This window comes from Lampris incognitus, chromosome 14 (assembly GCF_029633865.1).
Source record: "Lampris incognitus isolate fLamInc1 chromosome 14, fLamInc1.hap2, whole genome shotgun sequence".
NCBI lineage: Eukaryota > Metazoa > Chordata > Actinopteri > Lampriformes > Lampridae > Lampris > Lampris incognitus.
In genome coordinates, this window is record NC_079224.1 from 41,820,168 (window position 1) to 41,842,428 (window position 22,261).

Consider the following 22,261-nt stretch of genomic DNA (forward strand, 5'->3'; position numbering starts at 1 on the left):
ACCACCAAACACAAAACAATACTGTTGAATCTGGATTTTACCCATGGGAAGGCCCGCCCACAGAAATGGCTAGGCCCCCGAAAAGTTCCAGTGGGAACCCCCCCATCTGCTTTACTCATATCAACGCATGTGCACGCTCTCTCTCTCTCTCTCTCTCTCTCTTTCTCTCTCTGTCTCGCCTACTAAACACAAACAATGAAAACAGAAAGAATTACTCATAGACACACACACACACACAATAGGACTCTTTGACACACTTAAACGCACAGAAGTCAACTAAGATTTGCTACACTAACACCGCACATTTCTTAGTATAAAATTGCAATGTCTTGCCTCATGGCTTCACCTTTGCCTTTTACACAGCCATCGTCCTTGTCTTACAGGCTGCAAAGTCCTTTATAATGTCTGTACAGTCCATCTGTTTAACCAGTTCACACTAACCTACATGAATTATATTCTTACTGTAAAGGATGTTGATTCTCGTATTAATGCTGTTTTTGTTAAAATGTGTGTTGCGACACCTCGGTGTGATAATGCACTTCAAGTGAACTCTGACTTGACTTAAATGGAAGGTATTGCCATTACCATTGCTTATATTTAGGGTGGCGGCATGGCGGTGCAGTGGTTAGCGCAGTTGCCTCATCAGCAAGAAGGTCCTGGGTTCGAACCCTGGGGTTGTCAAACCTTGGGGGTCATCCCGGGTCGTCCTCTGTGTGGAGTTTGCATGTTCTCCCTGTGTCCACATGAGTTTCCTCTGGGTGCTCTGGTTTCCTCCCACAGTCCAAAGACATGTAGGTCTGGTTAATCGGCCGTACTAAATTGCCCCTAGGTGTGAATGTGTGTGTGTGTGTGAATGTGTGTGTGTGTGTGTGTGTGTGTGTGGGCCCTGTGATGGACTGGCGGCCTGTCCAGGGTGTCTCCCCGCCTGCCACTCAATGACTGCTGGGATAGGCTCCAGCATCCCGTGACCCCAATTGGGATAAGCGGTTTGGATAATGGATGGATGTTTAAGGTGAGTGTGATTATTGATGGCCTCCTTGCCCCCCCCCCCCAGTGGCTGGGCCCCAAAAAGCCCCCACCCCCCTTATGGGCAGCCCTGCCCATAGATGTTGTACTCGTGTACTGCTTGCTAGCCACAACAGCTTCACATTTTTCAACCAGTGCCGGTAGTGACTTCATACATATTGTATGGAAGACAACATTAATCTCTCGCTTTCCTGGATTTGTAAAAAAAAACACCTTCCATCTTACTGTTTACTCATAACTACTCAAATTCTCGAAGTTTGCAGGCAAACTTGGCTAGTAAATCTGAATCACTTGGTGTCATTACATGCTTATCGGAAAAACATAAATATTAAATTCTCAGAGTGGGAAAAGTTTAAAATGGCCACTTTCAACACTCGCTGGCACACAGTGCGGAGCCATGCAGTATAAATATAAATATTATGCATACCTGCTATATAGACTACTCCTGGCACTCTGTGGTGTGACTAAAGTCATGCTGAGTCCACTACTTTGTTTGCACACTAAACATGGACCGAGGTTGTCACGACAAACGTTTCACAGTGTTCGGGTCTGCACATTGGCCCTCAGTCTTGCATCACCTCATGACTTATTTTACATTACAACAAGTCTTATCTTATCACACCTCACCGTATCTTGAGTTTTCTATTTGCTTTTACTTAGTGTGCCTCTCGTGGTGTTTACACTGGTTGTGTTATGGTTTATGTCTACAACTACAGCTATTACTACTTCAAATATCCGTCTACATCTCTTTTTTTCCCCTTCCTGGCTGTGTTATCTGCTGCTGCAGTGAGTCGGTTTTCCCAAAGGGGTCATGAAAGTTTCATCTAGTTCAATATAAGCGTAGAAATTATCCCCCTGAAAAGGAGCAGGCATGTGGGTTGACCTCATCGTCATTCCGATACTAAAATACTTCTCCTTCTTGGCAGAACTTTAAGTTCTGCTACAAAAACAGTACACAAATCATGGCTGGCCTACTCCCATGCTTTTCATCCATCACCCTTGGTAACAGGGGGTAAAGCTGGACCTCGGGAGATGCTTACTAGCGCCGTGTACTGGCGAGAATCTAACGAGCAAATGTGAAATCACAGTATTTGTATGCATGTGTCACTTGTGAAACGCACATTTTACCAAACTAGGAAGTTATTTTCAGCAACAAGACTCATTCGGCCGTGCAGTAATGTGATAGACCCTCGGCAGACACCTTCACCCAAAGGGAGTGAAGATACCGCGAGTCGGTCCTGCCTCAGTAGCTGTACAGATGTCCTGCTTACCTCACCAGGACCGCAGGCAGCACGTACAGTAAGCAGGGTGGTGGCCGTGCAAATGTGCCCTTTCTCCCTTTGGAGTTTGGTTCACAGTGTGAGACACACGAGTCCAACAGAAATGGCACTCTCACCGCACATCTACCCCCCGGGGTAACGCCGAAGAACTACCCAGTATGTCAAATACTGCAGTACTCGTCTATTTAACAACCGGCGTTATGATTCCTGGTATGGAATGGATCACCCTTCCATTGATAACAGGTCAGCTAAGCACAATGTGTGTGTGTGTGTGTGTGTGTGTGTGTGTGTGTGTGTGTGTGTGTGTGTGTGTGTGTGTGTGTGTGTGTGTGTGTGTGTGTGTGTGTGTGTGTGTGTGTGTGTGTGTGAGAAGCACACTGAACTGCATGAGAGCTTACTGGATGTGTCTCATATTGTGTCATGGAGTGAGAGAGTGACAAAGTGAGGGACAGACAATATCAGGAATTGCACACAATGAGGTATGCTGTATTTCCTGTGGTGTTTTCCGTGTGGTGTCAGTCATGTATTGTTGTGTTTTGTTTATCGTGTGGTGTCAGTCATGTATTGTTGTGTTTTGTTTATCGTGTGGTGTCAGTCATGTATTGTTGTGTTTTGTTTATCGTGTGGTGTCAGTCATGTATTGTTGTGTTTTTTTTTCCATGCAGTGTCAGTCATGTATTGTTGTGTTTTGTTTATCGTGTGGTGTCAGTCATGTATTGTTGTGTTTTGTTTATCGTGTGGTGTCAGTCATGTATTGTTGTGTTTTGTTTATCGTGTGGTGTCAGTCATGTATTGTTGTGTTTTGTTTATCGTGTGGTGTCAGTCATGTATTGTTGTGTTTTTTTTTCCATGCAGTGTCAGTCATGTATTGTTGTGTTTTGTTTTCCGTGTGGTGTCAGTCGTGTATTGTTGTGTTTTGTTTTCCGTGTGGTGTCAGTCATGTATTGTTGTGTTTTGTTTATCGTGTGGTGTCAGTCATGTATTGTTGTGTTTTGTTTATCGTGTGGTGTCAGTCATGTATTGTTGTGTTTTGTTTATCGTGTGGTGTCAGTCATGTATTGTTGTGTTTTGTTTATCGTGTGGTGTCAGTCATGTATTGTTGTGTTTTGTTTATCGTGTGGTGTCAGTCATGTATTGTTGTGTTTTGTTTATCGTGTGGTGTCAGTCATGTATTGTTGTGTTTTGTTTATCGTATGGTGTCAGTCATGTATTGTTGTGTTTTGTTTATCGTGTGGTGTCAGTCATGTATTGTTGTGTTTTGTTTATCGTGTGGTGTCAGTCATGTATTGTTGTGTTTTGTTTATCGTGTGGTGTCAGTCATGTATTGTTGTGTTTTGTTTATCGTGTGGTGTCAGTCATGTATTGTTGTGTTTTGTTTATCGTGTGGTGTCAGTCATGTATTGTTGTGTTTTGTTTATCGTGTGGTGTCAGTCATGTATTGTTGTGTTTTGTTTATCGTGTGGTGTCAGTCATGTATTGTTGTGTTTTGTTTATCGTGTGGTGTCAGTCATGTATTGTTGTGTTTTGTTTATCGTGTGGTGTCAGTCATGTATTGTTGTGTTTTGTTTATCGTGTGGTGTCAGTCATGTATTGTTGTGTTTTGTTTATCGTGTGGTGTCAGTCATGTATTGTTGTGTTTTGTTTATCGTGTGGTGTCAGTCATGTATTGTTGTGTTTTGTTTATCGTGTGGTGTCAGTCATGTATTGTTGTGTTTTGTTTATCGTGTGGTGTCAGTCATGTATTGTTGTGTTTTGTTTATCGTGTGGTGTCAGTCATGTATTGTTGTGTTTTGTTTATCGTGTGGTGTCAGTCATGTATTGTTGTGTTTTGTTTATCGTGTGGTGTCAGTCATGTATTGTTGTGTTTTGTTTATCGTGTGGTGTCAGTCATGTATTGTTGTGTTTTGTTTATCGTGTGGTGTCAGTCATGTATTGTTGTGTTTTGTTTATCGTGTGGTGTCAGTCATGTATTGTTGTGTTTTGTTTATCGTGTGGTGTCAGTCATGTATTGTTGTGTTTTGTTTATCGTGTGGTGTCAGTCATGTATTGTTGTGTTTTGTTTATCGTGTGGTGTCAGTCATGTATTGTTGTGTTTTGTTTGTCGTGTGGTGTCAGTCATGTATTGTTGTGTTTGAACACTGTTCCCGCTCGTGTAAGAACAGCAAGTTATGTGAAAAATATTTTAATGTGAATTTGACTGAAGAGGAGAAGAGATGAGAAGAAAGGAGGAGAGACCAACATTAACCATGTTTTATAAAGGGAGGCGGGGAGGAAAGGAGAGCAGGACAAGAAAAGAGAAGCAAAAAAGAAGAAGTGGGGGTCAACCTACAGAAATCAGGTCAAGAGAACATTAAGACAACCATCTTCTCTCTCTCTGTCTCCCACACTCACCCTCTCTCTCTTTCTCTTCTCTCTCTCCCCCCTCTCTCCTCCCCCTCTCTCACACACTCACCCTCTCTCTCTTTCTCTTCTCTCTGACTCCCCCCTCTCTCCTTACTCTCTCTTCCCCCTCTCTCCCACACTCACCCTCTCTCTCTTTCTCTTCTCTCTCTCACTCCCCCCTCTCTCCTTACTCTCCCCCCTCTCTCCCACTCACCCTCTCTCTCTTTCTCTTCTCTCTGACTCCCCCCTCTCTCCTTACTCTCTCTTCCCCCTCTCTCCCACACTCACCCTCTCTCTCTTTCTCTTCTCTCTCACTCCCCCCCTCCGTACTCTCTTCTCCCACTCACCCTCTCTCTCTTTCTCTTCTCTCTCACTCCCCCCCTCCGTACTCTCTTCTCCCACTCACCCTCTCTCTCTTTCTCTTCTCTCTCACTCCCCCCCTCCGTACTCTCTTCCCCCTCTCTTCCACACTCACCCTCTCTCTCTTTCTCTTCTCTCACTCCCCCCTCTCTCCTTACTCTCTCTTCCCCCTTTCTCCCACACTCACCCTCTCTCTCTTTCTCTTCTCTCTCACTCCCCCCTCTCTCCTTACTCTCTCTTCCCCCTCTCTCCCACACTCACCCTCTCTCTCTTTCTCTTCTCTCTCACCCCCCCCGTACTCTCTCCCCCCTCTCTCTCACACTCACCCTCTCTTCCCCCTCTCTCCTCTCTCTCTCCCTCCTCTTACTCTCCCCCCCCTTACAGTTTCTCGGCAGTCCTTCTTTGTTCTTGCTCACAGTTGCCCTAACTAATTCTTCCCCATTCTGTATCATCATTCTCACGGTCACTTTCTTTCTCTCTGTCTCACTCATTATTTCTCTCTCTCTCTCTCTCTCTTTCTCTCTCTCCTCACAGTAGCGGGGCTTTAAGTTGAGCAGGTTTTCTGGGTATAACCTCACTGACCGACAATTTTCACGTCATATAACAACATGCTAGCCTGCACGTAAAGGAAAGGAATGAAAAAGGGAAAGAAGAAATGCAACCAGTCAGGTCGGGTTTCAGGTTAAACGTTGGAGGGTCATTTCAAGGACAAAGGGATAAAATTTGCCGTACTTTAAATAATAATATTTATGTTATAGTTGTCATAACGCATGCAAAAAGCTTTCGAATAATTCCCCTTGCATTTATTCATGCGCGGTCAGGGTGCGAGGTGAGCACACGTACTTCACGGAGAGGAAAATCATCCCAAATTGTACTCGGCAAAAGTGTTACACAACATTTTCATGTGAACACTCGCTAATGTAGCCAGACTCCACGGAGAGAAGCCACGGCGCGGCGCAGCACGTCTTACCTTTCACTCAGCTCCAGCGAGGCCGTCGAGCCTCGCAGCCTCAAGTCTTCCTCGCGGCGGTGTACCTGCTCCGCTGTAGGAGGCCCTCCCTCGGAGGCTCGCCGGCCTCCTGCTCGTGGAGCTTCAGGCGTCAGTAAGAAGATCAAGACGCTTGCCGGCCCGTTTCCCAATTAAGCCGTGGTGTTTACGACGCTGTCGCAGAGAGACTAACGGAGAGATCTAGGTTGGACCTCCCTCTTATTCAGATCCCTGCCATGCCCCGTTAACGTCCCGGGCTCAGCGAGACGGAACGAGACTCTGGCGACACGCGGGAGACCGAGGACGGATCACATCGCCGCCTTTCATCAACTTCACCCCGTCGCCGGCTTCGTGCGGAAAGCTGGAGAGGAACGCCGCGGTAAGGGAAGATTACCGAAGACCTGTGGAGAGAGGAGGAGAAAGCACCGTGAGGCGAGAGAGACCGAGACTCGGCGGACGGCAAACGACACGAAAGTTAATTTGACGTCTTGCGTCTCGAAGCTGCGCAGTGTTTAGACATTTTGCCACTTGCTCCGTAAGTTTGTCGACTGGGATTATCTGACACGACGGACGACGACATGTAAAACTTATGACAGCGTTGACTAAATGTTTGCTCTCCGGGGTCATCCGGTGTACACCGTGTTATTAAGCTACTTCTCCAAACACGGCTGCCACAAAAACAACAAGTTGTGTGTTTTTTTTAATTAAATGGTGTTGACACACTGATGGTGGAGGCTGCCACGCAAGGCACCAACCTGCTAATTAGGAGCAGTTAAGGGTTCAGTGTCTTGCTCAAGGACAGTTTGGCATGCTCTCTGGTGGAGCCGGGGATCGAACCAGCAACCTTCCGATTACTGGACGACCCGCTCTGCCTCCTGAGCCAGTGTTCAGTATGTTTTGGGAAGGTTTACATGTGATGAGGGGAGGATGACACACGTGATATATATGATCTTCTAAAAGTAACCACATGGTGCACACGTCTTCACAACTTCACACAGCTTCACCACTACACTACACAGGCACAGCCTCGGAGTCCAGCTCCCATAGCAATATATCTTAGTTACTACACTGTGTTTTTTATTTTTGGACCCCCCCCCCTTTTTTTCTCCCAATTGTATTTGGCCAATCACCCCACTCATCCGAGCCATCCCGGTCGCTGCTCCACCCCCTCTGCCGATCCGGGGAGGGCTGCAGACTACCACATGCCTCCTCCCATACATGTGGAGTCGCCAGCCGCTTCTTTTCACCTGACTGGGAGGAGTTTCGCTGGGGGGACGTAGCGCGTGGGAGGATCACGCTATTCCCCCCAGTTCCCCCCCCCCCCCCCGAACAGAAGAGGCGCTAGTGCAGCGACCAGGACACATACCCACATCCGGCTTCCCACCCACAGGGACGCCCGACCAGGCCAGAGGTAACACTGGGATTCGAACCGGCGATCCCCGTGTTGGTAGGCAACGGAATAGACCGCCACACTACCTGGACGCCCCAGTTACACTTATTTTACACAGAAGTAGGAGGGGCTAAGAAAGCGTCTGCAAACAGCAGTTCTCCCGGCAGCACAAGAGAGGCGTTGTGATGGCAGAGAGACCCCAGCCGAGGCCTCTCTCTCTCCCACCTGTCCCACACTGCTCGTTTGTGTGGGCCTCGCTCTGTAACACACACACACACACACACACACACACGGCCTTGTTCTTTATTTACCCAGGGCCCTCTGCTGACCAGAGCACATGATTAATGGATAATTAAAATGTGCAATAATGAGTCAGTCTTAAAAACGTTGAGTATTTGTTTCCGAGTACCTGCAAATACGTCACTATGCAGAGAACCCCGAGCAGCCAATAGACTTGTGTGCACGTGTGCGTTTGTACGTGGTTGTTTATCAGCAGGGCTGTGCGTTGCACTTGCCCCGCACGGGTCGAAAAAGGAAGTTAATGGTCAAACCTGGTTTGTGCATACAGACTCACATTAGCCTTTGTGACTGAACGTCTCACTGTTTCAGTTCAGTGTCTGTACGAGGAGAAGAGCACAACGTTAAACAAGCCTTCAGGAAATGCATGACAGGAAGGGGGCGCTGTCGCTGAAAACTTGGAATAAGATTTTACTCAGACTTATTTTCAGATTGATAAATTACAACGGCGGCACAGTGGTTAGTGCGGTCGTCTCACAGCAAGAAGGTCCTGGGTTCGAGGCCCGGGGTAGTCCAACCTTGGGGGTCGTCCTCTGTGTGGAGTTTGCATGTTCTCCCCATGTCTGTGTGGGTTTCCTCCTGGTGCTCCGGTTTCCTCCCACAGCCCAAAGACATGTAGGTCAGGTGAAGCAGCATTACTAAATTGTCCCTAGGTATGAGTGTGTGTGTGTGTGTGGGCCCTGTGTGATGGCCAATGACTGCTGGGATAGGCTCCAGCATCCCCCCGACCCTGAGAGCAGGCCAAGTGGTTCGGATAATGGATGGATAAATTACAATATATGCAGGAATATAGTAAATCCATAACCATTTTTGTCTTGATGCATACTCAATAATCTAGGTAAGGAAATCCATAACTGTGTGTGTGTGTGTGTGTGTGTGTGTGTGTGTGTGTGTGTGTGTGTGTGCACTCATTGCCTTCTAGCGTGGTTCAGGTGTTCTTTCTTTTTTTTTAAGGACCCCCCCCCCTTTTTTTTCTCCCCAATTGTACTTGGCCAATTACCCCACTCTTCCGAGCCGTCCCGGTCTCTGCTCCACCCCCTCTGCCGATCCGGGGAGGGCTGCAGACTACCACATGCCTCCTCCCATACATGTGGAGTCGCCAGCCGCTTCTTTTCACCTGACAGTGAGGAGTTTCACCAGGGGGACGTAGCGCGTGGGAGGATCACGCTATTCCCCTCAGTTCCCCCTCCCTCCTGAACAGACCAGAGGAGGCGCTAGTGCAGCAACCAGGACACGTACCCACGTCTGGCTTCCCACCCACAGACACGGTCAACTGTGTCTGTAGGGACACCCGACCAAGCCGCAGGTAACACGGGGAATCGAACCGGCGATCCCCGTGTTGGTTGGCAACGGAATAGACCGCCACGCTACCCGGACATCCGTGGTTCAGATGTGCCAGCAGGTTTTTGGTCTTTACTGCAGCTCTTGCAGCTCTCCTGTAGCCTCATCAGACCCTCGCGGTCAACAGCACACGTTCCCGGCTGTATTTTTGAAACAGACCCGGATGAGAGTCGAGGGTGTTGTTTTGCAGGAGGTGCCACACGGTTCTCACACAGCCCTTTTCCACCGAAGTAGCTCTGGTTCAGGCACCGGTTCTGTTCAGGATTCTGAGAACCTTGGTGTTGTGTGGCGAACGGACCCGCGTTTCGACCAGTTTTTTAGCGAAACCGTTGTACGTCATCAACGGGGGACTTTGTGCGTTGCACACCGGATGTAAACATGAGCTACATCCCACTGAAACCCACTAGCTAGCAATACTATGGCGTCACATTATTACGTCGTCCAGCTCCACTTTCGGACAACTCTTTTTTATCGTCTCGGTAGACCTTCTTACGTTTTGGTAACTTCATAACTCGCTCATGCGTTCTTCTGAACCCATTCTTGGCCGTCTCTTCTACTAACTCGCCATACAGCTTCCTCTTTGTCGTGCTGCTCTCTAGTTTCTCCTGAAACCCGGGAGATGCCCAGATAACAACCAAACACCGAGCTGCCTCAGCTGGCCGCTGCGCACCCTCGCTATCTGCCGATTCCGCCATTATCTACCGTTAGGCCGTCTCCTCTCTTCTTCATTATCTACCGTTAGGCCGTCTCCTCTCTTCTTCATTATCTACTGTTAGGCCGTCTCCTCTCTTCTTCATTATCTACCGTTAGGCCGTCTCCTCTCTTCTTCATTATCTACCGTTGGGCCGTCTCCTCTCTTCTTCATTATCTACCGTTGGGCTTTCTCCTCTCTTCTTCGTTATCTACCGTTGGGCTATCTCCTCTCTTCTTCATTATCTACCGTTAGCCTATCTCCTCTCTTCTTCATTATCTACCGTTAGGCCGTCTCCTCTCTTCTTCATTGTCTACCGTTAGGCCGTCTCCTCTCTTCTTCATTATCTACCGTTAGCCTATCTCCTCTCTTCTTCATTGTCTACCATTAGGCTATCTCCTCTCTTCTTCATTATCTACCGTTAGGCCGTCTCCTCTCTTCTTCATTATCTACAGTTAGGCCGTCTCCTCTCTTCTTCATTATCTACCGTTAGGCCGTCTCCTCTCTTCTTCATTATCTACCGTTAGCCTATCTCCTCTCTTCTTCATTATCTACCGTTAGCCTATCTCCTCTCTTCTTCATTATCTACCGTTAGACTATCTCCTCTCTTCTTCATTATCTACCGTTAGCCTATCTCCTCTCTTCTTCATTATCTACCGTTAGGCCGTCTCCTCTCTTCTTCGTTATCTACCGTTAGGCCGTCTCCTCTCTTCTTCGTTATCTACCGTTAGGCCGTCTCCTCTCTTCTTCTCTTCTTCATTATCTACCGTTGGGCTATCTCCTCTCTTCTTCATTATCTACCGTTAGGCTGTCTCCTCTCTTCTTCATTATCTACCGTTAGGCCGTCTCCTCTCTTCTTCATTATCTACCGTTAGCCTATCTCCTCTCTTCTTCATTATCTACCGTTAGCCTATCTCCTCTCTTCTTCATTATCTACCGTTAGCCTATCTCCTCTTCATTATCTACCGTTAGGCTATCTCCTCTCTTCTTCATTATCTACCATTAGCCTATCTCCTCTCTTCTTCATTATCTACCGTTAGGCTATCTCCTCTCTTCTTCTCTTCTTCATTGTCTTACGTTAGGTTATCTCCTCTCTTCTTCATTATCTACCGTTAGGCTATCTCCTCTCTTCTTCATTATCTACCGTTAGGCCGTCTCCTCTCTTCTTCATTATCTACCATTAGCCTATCTCCTCTCTTCTTCATTATCTACCGTTAGGCCGTCTCCTCTCTTCTTCATTATCTACCGTTAGGCCGTCTCCTCTCTTCTTCTCTTCTTCATTATCTACCGCTAGCCTATCTCCTCTCTTCTTCATTATCTACCGTTAGGCCGTCTCCTCTCTTCTTCATTATCTACCGTTAGCCTATGTCCTCTCTTCTTCATTATCTACCGTTAGCCTATCTCCTCTCTTCTTCATTATCTACCGTCAGGCTCTCCTCTCTTCTTCTGGAATGTCACGCGCCCATTGGTATCGTCACGGTTCGCGCTGAAAACCCCATTTTTTGGTGCCGGTTCGGAACTAACTTTTCGGGTTTGCAGCCAATTTATTTTCGGTCGAAATGTTCTGAACCGTTCAAAAAGGGTTTGCGAACCGGCACCGAACCCGTTCCCTGTTGGTGGAAAGGGGCTAGCAGTGCGCCGTGGGGACGCCTCCTCCCCATCGCCGTTGTTCTCACACTCATCATGGCAGCCTAGGCTCGAGCGCTCCGGGATAGTTTATGATTCAGATACACGTGCTAATTTAATGCTGGACGTTGAGCGCTGCCTCGCACCTCGTGAATCCGACCTGTTTGGCAGACCCTCACTGACGCACCTTCACATTCACGTCTAACTGCTGCTACTTTCAGTTTGGCTTCAAAAGTCTCCAGCTAGAGCCGGGGACAGGCAGAACTGCAGCGGTTTTCATTATTTCATACGGACGAGAGTCGATGAGCTGCAGCCAGCCAAGCTTCACTTCTCTCGAAACGGATAAATTGGCTCTCACAATGTAAAGAGTAAGAATCACAGTGCAAATGGTTTGATCCACAGAAGGTTCAAGTCTGAAGTTTGACACTCATGCAAGGCAATTATTATTATTATTATCATCATTATTACTATTATTTACTGGTTTCTTACAGTCTCATGCAATTTGCCAAACAGTGATAAATCAAGATCAATAGAAGTTAAAATGATTTTTTTCCCTCCCTAATTGTATCCGGCCCGTCCCGGTCGCTGCTCCACCCCCTCTGCCAATCCGGGGAGGGCTGCAGACTACCACATGCCTCCTCCCATACATGTGGAGTCGCCAGCCACCTCTTTTCTCCTGACAGTGAGGAGTTTCGCCAGGGGGACACAGTGCATGGGAGGATCACACTGTTCCCCCTCCCCCCCAAACTGGCACCCCGACCCACCAGGGGAGGCGCTAGTGTAGCGACCAGGACACATACCCACATCCGGCTTCCCACCTGCAGACATGGCTAATTGTGTCCGTAGAGACACCCGACTAAGCCAGAGGTAACACGGGGATTCGAACCAGTGATCCCCATGTTGGTAGGCAACGGAATAGACCGCCACGTCACCCGGAAACCCCAGAAGGTGAAAATAACTGAGCAGCCCGTGACAGACGCACACAAAGCAGACGACACAAAACGGACCATTTAAGTATTTTATTAATATGTAGAAAATGTATTAAAAAAGGAACTATATAGTACATGTTTAAGCCAAACTAGAGCTAAAGTTGACAGTAGTATCCAACGTGATCCAACAGTAAACCCACACGAGCTTTTCATCAAGCTTTCCCCACGTTTACATTTTCATGGCAAGAATTCATATCAGTGCGGTTAAACTGGTGCGCGTAAGAAACGTCACCGCTAAAAACGGCTGTTCCTCTTTCTTTCTTTTTGTCTCTTTCTTCATCTTTTTACTTATACAAGGGTAAACCCGTGAAGGATGTACATACTACATATTTTTTGACCATATGTGATGTCATTAGCATTTTTTCTAACATTTTTTTTCCTAACGCGTCAACTTAGAAAGTTTTTTTTTTTGAAAATTAGTAGGGCTAGTACTGAAACACAGAACCAGAACCAGACGAGCTTTACATATGATGAGCGTGGTGGGAACAACCCGTCATCGGAGGACTATAACTTTTAAATGAGGTAACTATGTAAGCACACTCCAGAGATCGTAAAAAAGAAAAACAGCAGATGGGAAATCAAGACACACCGGTCAAAGGAAATGTTGTTGTGCGTCTTCCAAGGTGATGGAAAATCCTTCTCGGTAAACGTTGTCTTCCTCTCCTACACAGCCTGGGGACAGAAGCCTGGACTCCTCACTAAGTGTTTGAGCGCCCGGGTAATCTCCAGCTCTTAGAACGGGTTGTATTACCTTTCAGACGCTAGGTGTACTGTCTAATCCTGTATCGCCATGGTTAAAGGGGTGGGAACAGAAGAAGGCGAGGGAGCCACAGTCCCCATATGCGTCGTCTAGGTTTTGGGATTCGGATACGAGTACCAGTCGAAGCACTGATTTACTTGACGGAGCGAAGGCGTAGTTCATGTGAAAAGAACCAACTCGATGAGACGTTAATAAATTACAATACTGGACACAACTGTACTTCCTGTCCCATAATACATCCTGTGGTTTACATATTCGAAGCAACAAACAACAAAGACAAAATATTTAGAATTAACACTTATCGCATGAGTTACAGAATTATGTTGGAAATAGTTTATTAGTAAATCTGAAACAAAGAACCTAGTATTTTTCCCCCATCACAGTATAAGTGTGACCTGCCAGCTGTTGACAAGAGACTGAAACCAGGAAGTAACTGCCAAGAGACACCTTCAGGAGAGGGTCATACAAATTACACTGTTAGTTAGCTTTTCAATGTAAAGAACATCCCATAGTTTGCCATGAATTAATCTTACCCACGATAATCATGCATACATTCTGTTCCTTATCTTCGCAGACGCGTCATCACCTTTGTCCCTTGCACAAAAATGCACTGAGCCGAAATGAATCTACACAGTTAATGAAATAAGTGCACACAACCTAATCTAGTGTACATTGCTATGGAAAACAGACTGCATTAACAGCTCTAAAACAGTCACTTTGACTAGAGGAACTCAGAGAAATTTGACCCGGGCAAGGTTGCCCATTGAAAAGGTTATTTTCATTAGCTAGATGTTACATGAAGCTCACTTGAGTTTAATTCATTTCGTCTTGGGTGCTGTTGTTTGAATCTCCATAACAATTTATTTGCCTGATCATCTGCGGTTCAAAATTCGGGTGTAACTTCGACTTTTCAGCCGTTTACAAAACCATTTCATGAGCAAACCTTACCCAGGTCAGTGGAGGAGCTCATCCCGGCAATTCAAAACAATATATTCTAATCGTTACGAGTGCTATTTACCATGAAGCTGGCGATGGCAAGGTAGTTTGCATGCAATAGACTCTATTCCTCCGTTAAAACAAGACAAAACAGTGGTTAAAATACAAATGTTCACCTGGACAGGCTTTCTGAATTAGTTGGCATCTAAAGAGGGAACACATCAGAAGACACGAGCTTCCCAACCAACCCTACCCCTACATATGTATACTGGGTGTCGTGTGTATGAGGGACATTAATGTTTTCAATTCTAAAGGGCAGAAAAAATATACAAAGTTATATGATACAAGCCTGCTTTGCTGTGTCAATTCAGTGAGGAGAAGAATGAGAAACAAACTGATAGAAATAAATACATATGATGGGGTCTGAAGGGAGGATATTGATTTAAATGTTAGGAGGCAAATTGAAGAAATGGAAGGTCAAATGTTGCTTGCAGTGATGGTGAACCATAGTGAAAGAACTAAATCAGAATATTGGAGGGGAGAGGAACTTTATGGCTATATTACAACACACACACAAACACGCATGCGCGCACACACGCGGATACCAAGTGTTAACAAAATAAATAAGCGAGTTGATGAGGGGTGGTGGTGGTGAACAAAGTGTAGGAATTGGTCTACAGACTGTTCAGCATGGTTTGTCACTTAAGTTCACCGGAGCCTCTGCTGGGAGACGACCATGTTTAAAGATGGTGCCCACCCAGCGATGTCGCAGCATCAGTATGCAGGATTCGCTGTTTACACAGCACAGGAATACCCGGGGACAAGATTGCCAGCAAAGTAATGAAAAAGCGTCAATTCAGAAAATAGGGGGGGAAATCGCTTCATTGACTTTGGCAACAACTGACGTCTCTCTTAACATCGCCATTGAGCAAATCTTTGGTTAAGTGTGGGAATGATTGACACCATCGCTGCAAGCGGTAAAACGGGGGAACAGAAAACGGGACGCTAGTCTGAGAGCTTCTATCAGATGATATCTTGATTCAAATTAAGACCTGCTTAAAACAGTGCAGAAGGGATGTCATAAAAAAAGAATTGAATGAGCAATAATAATTTTGCTGTGTTCCCACTCGTAGAGCAAATACGGTCTCGGTGTTGCCGTCATTATAAACGGCGTTTTACGGCTGGCTACGAAAATTTCTGCCATCAGTGTTAATTATTCACACTTAACCCGAAGAAATATATTCATTTGTGACAGAAAATAAAACAAAAAGCAAATGGATGACACTGAATCTACTGCTGGTGCGTTTCTTGGTGAATGCTCACTGGTGACTGCAGTGCTCCTTATTTTTGCCCGAGACTCGGGTGCGAGTCCTTTTGCTTGTCATGGTCTCGGTTGATGGTTTGCGTGAACTGAACACCGGCCTCAAAAACAAAGCATCAAATCATTTTATGAAAGACACGGACTTTTGTCACAATATCAGTTATAAAAATAGAGATATCTTACAGTTAAGAGTTCTACGAGGATATATATCTGCTAAAAGTGTTATTTTCTTCGCTAGCTTTAGCACCCAGGAGTCACCGAGGGCGCCACTGGGCACTTCTCTTCAAATCCCAGGTAAAAGGCAAATCACAAACTGCCTTAAAAAAAAAAAGCTCCTTGGTTTGCCTTTTCTTTTCTTTTTACAGCAAATAGTACCATTGTCATTCAAATTATTCAATAAATTACATACAGTGTCTTCTATCGTACAGCAGGGAAACACAAGCTGGGCAGACAGCAGAGGCATAGATACACAGAGTTTGGCCATGTTTTACTCCCACTGCCATTTTAACGCTTAACACACCAAAAAAACATGGATTCACTAGGATCTTAATGTCGTTTCCATAGAAGTAAGACTGTTTTGTCACATTACACGTAGCAATATCATAATGCTCTTTGCAGGTTATTCTAAAATTCTTCACATAAGTCAATTTATAATAAGACTTGGCTGAGTCGAGGAGAAGCGCTGATACTTTACATCAAGTCGTTGAATTCGTGTGTGCAGCTGAATCAATGGCACGCCTGTGGCCGGAACGTATTTATAGTCCAAACTGTGTTTATCTATGGCCCCCGGGTATGACGGACCGGTTTTACTTATGCGGGGGTTGACCTTCTCCTCTTGCCGCTGATGCTGCGGTAGTTGAATGGCCTCATCTTCATCTCCACGAAGGGAATGGAGAACTCGTGGCCTTTCCAGTGGTACCAGTTGATCCCCTGTTGCACAGAATAAGGGACACACAGGGCCAGACTGGATTTAATCCGTGTTTTTTTTTTTTGTTTCCTTCACCGTGGCGTGTTCTTGGTAGCAGATATATTCAGGAAAAACAGAACAAGACCCCGCTGTTCTGAAAGACTGGCCTGAGTGCTGTCTAATGGCTGAAATATTCTATTTCTACCCCCCCCCCCCCTTTCTCCCCATTGTACTTGGCCAATTACCCTATTTTTCGAGCCGGCCCCGGTCACTGCTCCACCCTCTCTGCTGATCCGGGGAGGGCTGTAGACTACCACATGCCTCCTCCGGGACATGCGGAGTCGCCAGCCGCTTCTTTTCACCTGACAATGAAGTTTCGCCAGGGGGACGTAGCACGTGGGAAGATCATGTTATTCCCCCCAGTTCCCCTTCCTCCCCGAACAGGCGCCCAGACCGACCAGAGGAGATGCTAGTGCAACGACCAGGACACATACCCACATCCGGTTTCCCACCCAGACAGGGCCAATTGTGTCTGTAAGGACGCCCAACCAAGCCGGAGGTAACATGGGGATTCGAACCGACGATCCCTATGTTGGTAGGCAACAGAATAGACCGCTATGCCACCCGGACACCGAAAATGTTCTATTTTATCACAGCATTTAAAGGTGAATTAAGTCTGTGTTGTCTACACTCGTTGATAATTAGGAAAGAAAATCTACTTTGGGGGGCTGTTTACACTACACAAGTCTTGGTTTGGCTGGATTTGCTTACTTCTTCTTACTTCTTCATCAGATTTTAAAACAAGCTGTTGGCGTATCCAACATCTAAACTGTCTAAAATAGGTCGCCAGTGTGTTGCCAGCCATGACCCGTAAGTTGAACAGTCGAAAGTTGGGATGCAGGACAACATTATAATTTCTGATCATCTAACAAAAATAAATAAATAAAACCCCAAACAAAAACCAAAAGTGATGTAATTCTATCTCTTTGACCCAACCTCCACCCCCACCGCTCATCCTCCACTACCTCCTCCTCTTTGTTAATTCGGCTTTACACATTTTTTGCGTCTCTGTCTGTGTCCCTGTCTGGCTTTTTGTGCGTCTGCTTTCTTTTCATGTCATTAGAAGAAGGAGAAAGACAGAAAGAGGAACGGGGCCTGTGTGATGTTACAAGGCCTTTGTAGTGAAGCCTAATCAAAGCCCCACACAGCGCCTTCACTTCTCTCACACAACAACACACAGACGTTGTAGAGACCTGCCAAAAAAAAAAAGACTTCATCTCCATCCATCCCAGCAGTGGGCAGAGAGACCCGAAAGGCTTGGCGTTCAGTGCGTGTCTAACGCCAGGCGCCCATCGACGGGACCGGCCTTTTAACAGCCACTCGCTGCAAGTGGACGAGTAAACAGTGAGACCGAAATAAATGCATCAAAAATGTCTCTCAGAAATGGAACATCTGAGAAATAAATGGCTCCTTGTATGGTCAAAGCACAAAAGGAAGAAGTGGTGGCTAAAAATCTAACTTTACATAAATGCATATGTGCAACTCTTCATGCCTAAATACTGCATGCATAAATACATATTTACAATACATGTACATGTACTGTGCAATACTGTGATATCAGTATATCGTATTTATAGTGTACAGGCATTTCACGTCCTGAATAAATGTCTCGCTCTTTCAGTGTATGTCTTCCTTTTTCTGTCTTTCTCCCTCACAGCCTCAGGTTAATGGGTTTTACTGCATCAAATCCAACCAAAAAGCCATTAAGCTGAATTTGTTTGCTTAAGTGCTGATACTCAAAAGACTTGATTGACAGCTCGCTTGATCGATCGATCGATTCATGGGTAAGAAGGCTGACCTGACTGTGTCTGGACTCGCCATATTTTCCGTTGAGGTTTGCCCGGTGGCAGTTCTTGTACCACCAGGCTCCTTTGTAAGACAAGGCACAGTTAGTGACAGCGATGTCGTTGTCTCTGTCTTTGGTGGAGAAGGGCCGGCCCTGATGGTAGCTCAGAGAATCACCTGGGAAGAGATGGGAGAGGGGCTATAAAGATGAGTTATGAACATGAGCGGGTGTCGGGCGACGCTGCCATATGGCCGCGCTAAACAACATGATGAGGAGCCGAGGTACAATGAAACGGAGAGATGCAGGAGGGACAGAGAGCGAAATCATGCCCCGATAGAGGCCCACTGAATCACCTGCAGCTAAATGATAGGGATGGGAAGAGAGGGAGGGAGAGAGAGAGAAACTGTAATAATAAACACAGGGGGATGACAGGTAATTCTGGCATATGGTTATGCTGACAGATCGGTACTATAGAGGACAGAGACATGCGTGGGGATGCAGAAAAGGGAGTTTGAGGTGTAAGAGATCAGCAGAGGCAGAACAGAAATAAGGCAGAAAAACGCGGTGCAGGATGAAGGGAGGGGCAGATAAAGAAAAAAACACAGACAAAAAAGGATGAAGGGAAACTGCAGATGGCGGAGGTGATAATGAGCTAGTGTTCACTTCAGCGTGTTCTTAAGAAAAGACGGCACAGTGAAACAGTAAAAAATGTGATAAGGGCACAAACTTCAGCACAGAAGCATTCGAAGAAATATTTCAAATTTGGATCCTCGGGTCCTCAGTGAATTTCTTAGTGCCGGGAATGTGACGTTTGATCCATTACTGTGAAATAATTGGCAATGACAGCCTGTGACGCTAGACTGAACAGGTAGGCTGTGGATGGTGTCACATCTCATTCTTTAGTAAAAAAGAGGGCGGTAGAGAGCTCTGTGAGGTGGATACACTGATTATAATGTATTACACACAGCTCACAGGAAAAAGCCCAGGTTTTCTGCTAACCACTTTGTCAAGATGTTACAAATGAAGATATCGTAGACGTGTGTCCTTTGTTGAGGCCATACCAGCAGTGCCGTTGTATTCTCCTATCCTGAGCTTGTAGAGGTTCCGGGCATCTCCAATAGAGAATTTGTCATAGTTGGCATAGACCGACTCCTGTCCATCCCTCATGTCAATCCGCAGCTCATAACGGCCCTGAGCAGCAATCTTCTGGATGTTGTCGAGGCCTGGAGAGACGCAACACACATTACATCACCCTTCAGATAGTACAGACGAAGACTAGAGCAGGTGCTGGACATGTAACAGCACACTGATTCCCAGATGACAGTGACAGGAAGCTGCAAATTTCCAGTTACTGGCTCTCTCGCTCTCTTTTTTTGCTCCCCCCCCCCTTTTTTTTCTCTCTCCAGTTGTACTTAGTCAATTACCCCACTCTTCCGAGGCCGTCCCGGTTGCTGCTCCACCTCCTCTGCCGATCCGGGGAGGGCTGCAGACTAACACATACCTCCTCCGATACATGTGGAGTCGCCAGCCGCTTCTTTCACCCGACAGTGAGGAGTTTCGCCAGGGGGACGTAGCGCGGGGGAGGATCACACTATTCCCCTCCCCCCCGTTCCCCCTCCCCCTCCCCACTGAACAGGCACCCCGACCAACCAGAGGAGGTGCTAGTGCAGAGACCAGGACACATAACCACATCTGGCTTCCCACCCACAGACATGGCCAGCTGTGTCTGTAGGGACGCCCGACCAAGCCGGCACCAACACGGGGATTCGAACCGCCGATCGCCGTGTTGGTAAGCAATGGAATAGACCGCTGTGCTACCCGGATGCTCCAGTTACTGTCTTGACACAAAATAACGAAAAACGAGTAAAAGAAATCACAGTAAAGTACATTATATTAACAAGCACAACAAACTGCATTAACGACTACTAGATGGCAAATGAGTAAATATTGATGACAGAAAAGAGTCTGGCAGCCATCTGAAATCTACCGGATCAATTCAAGAAATCTGACTTGGAATGAATTAGAGTTTGTACTCATTTAAATTCAACTGTATGGTCCCGATGAATGCCTCCCATGCCTTGCGAGACACCAATGACGCACGGCGGCTATAACATACAGATTACTTGCAATTTATGAGATGCTTAATCAATCATGGAGTCAGTAACTCGGTGACTGCATATCTACCACCAATTCTCCGCTGACAGCGTCGATTTTAGTTGATGCCTTATTTACATTACGTTTTAAGAAGCTCTGCTGGATTCATTCTGAGATTGTTTTAATTTGACGCTCGACAATTCTTACTTGAGTTAGGATTTTTTTTCTTCCCCTGTCAGAGATATATTTCTTGAGAACTTGAGAGAAGAGGAATGAAAGTCAGCAGGAGCAAGCTGGAAATACATATGTGTGAATGAGAGGGAGGACAGTGGAATGGTGAGGATGCAAGGAGTAGAGGTGATGAAGGCGTATGAGTCTAAATACTTGGGGTCAACTGTCCAAAGTAACGGGGAGTGTAGAAGAGAGGTGAAGAAGAGAGTGCAGGCAGGGTGGAGTGGGTGGAGAAGAGTGTCAGGAGTGATTTGCAACAGAAGGGTACCAGCAAGAGTTAAAGGGAAGGTTTACAAGATGGCTGTGAGACCAGCTATGTTATATGGTTTGGAGACTGTGGCACTGATGAAAAGACAGGAGGTGGAGCTGGAGGTGGCAGAGATGAAGATGATAAGATTTTCATTGGGAGTGACGAAGGAGGACAGGATTAGGAACGAGTATATCAGACAACGCACTACTAGACTACTAGCAGTAGTCTAGTAGTGCATTAGACTAGTCCTAGCTTTGCAGATGATCAATGCGTCTTGACAACGGAAAGGCACAAAATGTCCAGTTAGCGGAGAACCATAGAACTGCATGTGGAGTAGCGCCCCATGCTTTATACAGACATGCGCAACTGAAACCCTATTTGTGGCATCCTGACGGATGACCTAGGTTAGGTGAGGTATATTGGAGGGACAGCTCAGGTTGGATGGTTTGGACACAAAGCAAGAGAGGCAAGGTTGAGATGGTTTGGACATGTGTGGAGGAGAGATGCTGGGTATATTGGGAGAAGGGTGCTGAAGATGAAGCTGCCAGGGAAGAGGAAGGCCAAAGAGGAGGTTTATGGATGTGGTAAGAGAGGACATGCAGGTGGCTGGCGTGTCAGAGGAAGATCTAGAGGACAGGAAGAGATGGAAACGGATGATCCGCTGTGGCGACCCCTAATGGCAGCAGCCGAAAGTGATAGTAGTAGTAGTAAGATATATGTTTCCGGTTGCTCTTTTGAAAGTTTATGTTCCGATAAAGATAAATTTCAAACGGTGGCTGGAAAATATAACTGATGTGGAGTGATTAGAATTATGAAAGATGGTGGACATGGTCTCCGTCCTCTCTAGAAATGTCACAACTTTTTCAGATAGCCAGCTTTGTGCACTATCTTAAAGGCAGCAGACATTAGGCCCATTTGAACCTTGTCACAGTCTGAGATGATAAGGTCCGACATGGACCTGAGAGATGGGAACTGGCTTCACCAGTAACAACAAGCGTCCGTATGGAGGAAGAGCCGTCCTCCCGGCTAACCCAGACGGAAATGCCACACAACACATTGTACTTTAATCAAATGGACCTTTTTAAAAGTGTGGGAGCCTCGAGCCTGCACAGATAAGGGATAGGGAGCTGAAATGAGGGAAAGTAAAGTAGGTCCGCTGTGATGTGTCAATGGGAAGCGGATAAAATCAAAGTGCACGGACCCTGGGGACGACTGAGAAAAGCAATTACTGTAATAACATATTGTTAAACGCAGAGTTAACGCTAATTCTCATTGTGCGATATCGTGGTATCATAAGCAATTAATCCAGTATCCGTTCTTTTTCAATTATTAGCCCCCCCCCCCGTTTGTATTGAATCCGACTATTCTGGTAGAAACTGTGGAGATTAAAAATGCATTTGGATGCAGTATCCCCCTCTTTTCTTATATTGCCAACATAACTATCTACTAACGCTTTATTACCAGCCTTTTTTACACACTTAAGGAGAAACAAGGGGGAATATTAAAAGAGAAAAGGGGGAGAGGGAGCGGGATAATGATCACATAT

General features: G+C 46.2%; 1 protein-coding gene across 1 annotated transcript in view; it reads right to left on the bottom strand.

The window, feature by feature from the left end:
* Nucleotides 1-16,197: 16,197 nt before the first annotated feature.
* tnr (tenascin R (restrictin, janusin)) overlaps nucleotides 16,198-22,261 on the bottom strand; it is a 160,674-nt gene continuing 154,610 nt past the window's right edge. Inside the window, exons 21-23 of the mRNA XM_056293922.1 lie at nucleotides 19,202-19,363; nucleotides 18,153-18,316; nucleotides 16,198-16,317 (exon numbers count right to left, since the gene is read on the bottom strand). Of these exons, the coding sequence (XP_056149897.1) occupies nucleotides 16,198-16,317; nucleotides 18,153-18,316; nucleotides 19,202-19,363 (446 nt within the window). The remainder of the gene's footprint in view (nucleotides 16,318-18,152; nucleotides 18,317-19,201; nucleotides 19,364-22,261) is intronic.